General features: G+C 35.6%; 1 protein-coding gene across 1 annotated transcript; it reads right to left on the bottom strand.

Moving 5' to 3' along the window:
- Nucleotides 1-1,954: 1,954 nt before the first annotated feature.
- Nucleotides 1,955-5,548, bottom strand: emx1 (empty spiracles homeobox 1). The gene is made up of 3 exons (XM_062995091.1): nt 5,206-5,548; nt 3,721-3,905; nt 1,955-2,122 (listed from the first exon to the last, which is right to left on the bottom strand). The coding sequence occupies exons 1-3, from the start codon at nt 5,546-5,548 to the stop codon at nt 1,955-1,957; spliced, it is 696 nt and encodes a 231-aa protein (XP_062851161.1).
- Between the last annotated feature and the right edge of the window lie 523 nt (nt 5,549-6,071).

Raw genomic sequence — 6,071 nt, 5'->3', positions numbered from 1 at the left:
TTAATTATGTATTTTTGAAAAAAAAATCTGTACATTATACAAACAATAAAATGTCAGTTGGCAAATCTTTAGCAGGATCAGATAAGTATAGAAACTGCCACAGTGTAACTTGCATCCATCAGCCTGCATTACCATTACTGAATGACAACAGCTTTTAACACACACACACACATAAACACTAGCTCTCATTCCTATACTGAGGGTAAATCATGTCTAAACTGGCCTGTAAAACGATTCCGTGTTTCACAATTAGTTTGTTTTGCTTTCATTGACAGCTGCTACAGAAAGCCGTAATTACAATAGAAAAGGTCTAACAACTGCATTAAGCCCTGAATGGAAATTGACTGCGTTTATAAGTAAAGATGTTATTGTTTTTACCCTATTAATGTATAATATACTGCTCAAAAAATTAAGGGAAAACTTAAATCACACATCAGATCTCAATGGACAAAAGATTTACGGTAACATATTTACTGAAAAAAAAAAAGTGTTGTTTTGTTGAGAACAAAATCAACCCATTGAGGCCTGGATTCAAAATCACACCGAAAATCTGATAGAAATCACTGGCTGATCCAATTTTCCTGATTTTCTCACAGCAACTTATAAAGTGACTCTAGTGTGTGTAAGGCCCCCATCTGCCTGTGTGCATTCCCAACAGTGTCTGGGCATGCTCCTGATGAGACGCAGAGGGTGTCTTAGGGTGATCTCCTCCCAGACCTGGATCAGGGCATCAGTAAGCTTCTGGACAGTCTGTGACATCGGAAGCACTGATACATAATACCCCAGGGGTTCTCAATTGGATTCAGGTCTGTGGAGTGTGTTGGCAGGTCAATGCCATGATTAAACCCACCACTGCACCAGCATAAGGTCTGGCAATGGTTCTAAGAATTTCATCCTGGTACCTAACAGCAGTCAGGGTACTGTTGGCCATCACGTTGAGGTTTGTGCGACCCTCCAATGAGCATCACTAACCCACTTCCAAAAATGGTCATTCTGGATGATGTGGCAGCGTAACCATGGCATCTGCAGACTCACATCTTTTACATGTGCTCAGTGTAAACCTGCTGTCATCTGTAAAGAGAACAAGACGCTCATGGCGGATTTGCCAACTCATGCACAGTTTTAGGGTTTTGGCAGTACTCCTCCTGTACATCCTCTTATAAAGGAGCATATACTGGTTCTGTTGCTGGGTTGATGCTCTTCTACAGCCCTGTCCAGCTCTCCTAATGTAACGGCCCAGGATATCTCCTGGTATCTCCTCCATGCTTTAAAGTGTGTGCTTGGAGACACAGCAAACCTTCTTCCGTTTTGGTGGTTGTCTTGCTGTTGCCTCTGCAGTGCATCTGTTGTCACTTTCATTTGCAGCAAAGCAGGTGAAATTGATTCACAATCGCTTGTGCTTACTTACCGAACAGATTGATACCCTGACGTTTAATTGACTTGTTGTTATGCTATGATAATGAAAAGGACCTTTAATTTTTTGAGCAGTGTATAAACATACCTTTTACATAAAACCTACCAATGCTCTCTAAAAATGCTCATTCTATACATTCAAAGCTGTCAATTTAGTATACAGTTTACCCCCATCTATTGTGACAGAGACCCTGATAAAAAAAGAAATGAAAAAAAGAGATTTGATAATTTACCTGTGTCATGCTAGACAGTAAAATAATCTGTTATGTTAGATTCAAGTGCTGACAGTGTTGTGGAGAAAGTGAGCAAAATCATGGCTCTTTGGAGTGTATAGTCCCTGTAGTTTCTGAAGAGACAGCTGGGCTGGTTCTAGATGCTGTCCAAATTTCCTTCATTATCACTCCCTCTTTCTGACACAAGCACACGTACACACGGCTCTCAGTAGCCAGGTTTAGACTCAGACATGAACATGCCTTAGAACATAAATAAATAAGGATATTTATGGCCTTGTCTCTAAGTTAAGGCCTGGTTTAAATGGGCACTAGACATCAGATGTAACATCTATGTCTTCAGATCCGGCCTGTTTGGTGGCAATCCTCCAGCGGTTTATGTGGTGGTTCCCCTTTTTTTTCTGTGTACACTCAGGTCCCTCTTCCTCCAGCTTCTGTCGTTTGTATTTTGTCCTACGGTTCTGGAACCATACCTTCACCTTTAGAGATGAGAAAGGCAAACACAGTAAGCTGAATGCACTACACGCCAACATATGATAATGGCCATTAAGTATTATGGAATTGAATATTTTTTTATGAGAATGTTATCACAGATAGTTGTAATTGGGGGACACAAATTTGCACGTGTAGATATAGACAAAAACAATAGCTTTAGTTGATTTTGTGATGAGTGCGACTTTTTGAGTCGAATAAAATAAACAAGTAAATAACACGACGAAAGCCCTTTGCTTCTATTCCCACATTGCACGTAATGTTTGGATAGCTTCTGGGCCTGTGTGAATAATTAATGAATTAAGTGTAATACCTTTAAAATCAAAAGTTAGAGCATCATCAGTTTTATTAATCATTACGATTTCATTTTAATGCAACCGTCATGCTGTAAGTGGCAAGGTTGTAAATGCAGAATTTTCAGTATTTTGTAAATGTGTTATTTATCAAACATTTTAATAACTGACTTTTGCATTTGTTCTTTATTTTATATGCTTTATTAAGCGGCAGTGAAGAAGCAAAATATTTTAGTGTCTTGTAAAACAATCTGATTGAACAGATGATGTTAATGAACCCTATATTTGTCTCGTAGCATTTTCTTACAAAAAAGATATCTGATTCAAAACTTAAGTGTATGGTTGTTTTCTAATAATTAGAAGTTGACAAACATCAACTATAAATACAACCATATTTTTAATATCGTAATGTCTAAAACGCTCAAAGTAAAATTCAATTCTTCTATTTTAACATGCCGAATAATGTAAATACATTTTTTAGTTATTTCGTAGTATAGTTGTGCGTGTTCCCTTCGGAAATTGATTTTATAAAAGATTAAAGGTAAGTATATATATATATATATTTTATATATACCTTTATCGCATTTATTGTTTAAATGCAAACCCTTCAAAGAAGAAAAAGAAAATGCTTAATGTCTGCCTTTACGGAACTTGACAGCAAATACTGTATAAATTTGGTAATTTGCCAAACTATTTCATTAAAAAAAAGTCCCTTTTACAAAATATAAATGGAGAACAATTGCTCATAAAAGTCCTTTATTTAAATCCGCGAATTTTTTTTAATTTTTTTTTAAATAATAATAATAATAATAATAATAATAATAATAATAATATGTCCAGGTTCCGGTAAATAAAAAATTGAATGAGTGAATCCATACATTTTTATAATGTGAATCCAGAATTCTTTTAAGACTATTTTTTAATGTAAATTTGTAAATATAGTTTTTTTTAAGGTGTAACAAAAGTTTTGTTTTATAGTGATACTATTGCGTGTTTCCACCAACATTCCATATTTACTACTACTACTACTAATAATAATAATAATAATAATAATAGTAATAAACTATTGTGATAGTAAATATTTTGAAGCTTTACTGGTGAGTGAATTTTAAATGTTTTTGTCCAACCATTAGCTTTTATTCTCATTTTTCTAGCTTGTGTAAGTTACGTATACGTGTACTGCGATATTGTGTTTTAACGCGATAGTTTTGGTAGTCTATTTGTAGTTATTTAGCTGTGTATAAAGCCTGGATGATGTAGTAGTATGAATGCTTGTGGTTTTGTATGTGTACCTGAGTCTCGGACAGACTGAGGCTGTTGGCGAGCTGTTTGCGCTCCGCTCCCACAACATAGTGGTTCTTATCGAAGGCGCGCTCCAGGCGCAGCAGCTGGGAGGGAGAGAAAGCGGTGCGGATCCGCTTCGGTTTCCGGGCGAAAGGTCCGTGCAGCAACAAAGAGTCATGCGAGACTTCGTTTCCTAAAAATGATCAAAGGAAGAGAGGGACACAAATAAGGAAAAGAAACAGAGGGAGACACAAATAAGGACAAGAAACATGAGTAAAAATGAAATCAAGTGCTAGTTTAAAATGTGTGTATGGGTTGTCAAAATATACAGTATAGGCTACATACCACTTACACTTTTTATTTTCTTCTAAATATTTGTGTGCTTAAATGTGTTCACCTATAACATGTAAACTGCAAAAATCTAAAACTTTAAATGATTTAGTTTTACCCGACTTGTGCAATGACATGGTTTATGTATGTCGAGTTAGCCTGTTTGCAGTGAGATATTTTAGTCTAATTTACATTATTTACATTTATTGGCCTCATGTCAGCTATGCGGGGTTGTTGTTTAAGAGTTAATTAAACGTTGTCATCAAAAGAGTGTAGAAACATCTAAATAACATGGCTACAGCAATTAATGCTTTAGCTGAAGCTTAAAAGTATAAAATGCATTATTGTTGTTATTATTGTTATTATTTGTTATTATTATTTTAATGTAACATTAACATTGTTTATATGTCTGTTATCTGTCTTAAATTAATTTATGGACTAAATATAGCCTACAACCACACATAGCCTATATATGACAAAATAACAAACATTATTGTACAGTAGGAACAAGTTCATCTCTCAACGGATAAATGTTAGCATTTCTGCAATGACTTACATCAGGGTGTTACATCAGTTTTTAATGAAACCTAATCATTTATAATTTATTTTATAATTTATAATTTATTATTAATTATTTAACGCGATGAATTCGGTTTATACCAGAAGCCTCGAGTCTGACATGCGTCGCTAATTCCAAATTCTGCAGTAAGTCCAGTAAGGCTGTATATCCTTTACTATATATCCTTATTTTTATATTATTAATTATTATTATTATATTATTATAGTTGTTAGTAATTAGAATAATAATAAATAAATAAAATAATAATAAATTACTTAATTCAAGAACACATGCATTTTGTATAAATGACTTAATTCATTAAGATACACGCATTTTAAAAATATTGAATACCACAATGCTTTTTACCAGCGTTATTTTACAATAAACTTAACAGTCATTATTTTTTAACAATACATGCCGACATTATTTATTTATTTATTTTTGTAGTGGAAATTAATTTTTAACTTAAATAGGGAAACAAATAATGTAAATACCATCTGTAACACTGATGTAAAGATTAATATAAATAAAGCGATTTACTCATGATTGACACAAGTATTTAAATAATTTGATACAAAGTGTTGCCTCAGCTTTAGGCATTTACCTTGAAACCGATGTCCAAAGAATCGGTTCCTTAAGACCCATGGGTAGAAATTGAGCGGCTCGCGGTGCTGAGTGCTGAAGAAGTGCGGGTGCTGAAGGTGCGCGCCCCCGAGCTGGTGCGGGTGCATGCTGACGGGTGCGTGCTGGACGGATTCTGGGAAGACTACCTCTGGGTTGGGATAGAGCGCGCGACCTGCTGGGTTCTGATACGCGTTTAGAAAACTGTCTGTAGTTGCTGTGTAGCTCAGTGCAGTGGGTCGGATCGGTTCTTCCCCCATTAACGGGCTTTCTTTAGCCACCAACGATTCAATAGTAAAGCCGCGCTTCCCTGCTACTGAGAACATCTTTCCTAAACTTTCCGTCGAAGACCAGTAGATAAAGAACGTGTTTAGTTGGCGGACCCTTTGCAGTGACCTGTTTTAGTCGGCTTTCTCTTACACGGACATTGTCAAATAAAATCTGTCAGAATTATAAGCAGTTTAGCGCATCAGTGTACAGTCCATAAATCCATGAGTCTGTCATTTACAGAAGTGAACCTATACAGGCTGCGGCTTATAGACTGAGAGCGCGGGGGCACAGAGCTGTGTCACGATTGGATTGCTCTAATTGGACAAAAGCTCCTGGTGCTCGGCGCTGATTGGTGGGCTACATTCTACATTTATTTGGGCTCCATAATGAATCATTAGTTTGAAAAATTAACTTGCTGCCTCCATAAAGGTTTTTCTTTCAACAACATTAAACTCTTACTCTTTCAACAACAAAAAAAAAAATATATATATATATATATTTATTAACTAAAATATTCCAGCCTTTAGTCCTAAAATCGATGTCTTCGCATCAATGGTAACTTCACAAATATGCAAGACA

Source organism: Trichomycterus rosablanca, chromosome 5, assembly GCF_030014385.1.
Source record: "Trichomycterus rosablanca isolate fTriRos1 chromosome 5, fTriRos1.hap1, whole genome shotgun sequence".
NCBI lineage: Eukaryota > Metazoa > Chordata > Actinopteri > Siluriformes > Trichomycteridae > Trichomycterus > Trichomycterus rosablanca.
Note: the sequence above shows the minus strand (reverse complement) of the source record. Positions and strands in the feature narration are given on the sequence as shown.

Excerpts from the sequence above, each read along its gene's own strand:
- emx1 (XM_062995091.1), bottom strand. The coding sequence starts at position 5,548 with ATGTTCTCAGTAGCAGGGAAGCGCGGCTTTACTATTGAATCGTTGGTG. Across the intron at positions 3,906-5,205 it reads CTTTGGACATCGGTTTCAAG|GAAACGAAGTCTCGCATGAC; the intron begins GTAAATGCCTAA and ends GATCATTTTTAG. Across the intron at positions 2,123-3,720 it reads TCAGTCTGTCCGAGACTCAG|GTGAAGGTATGGTTCCAGAA; the intron begins GTACACATACAA and ends TCATCTCTAAAG.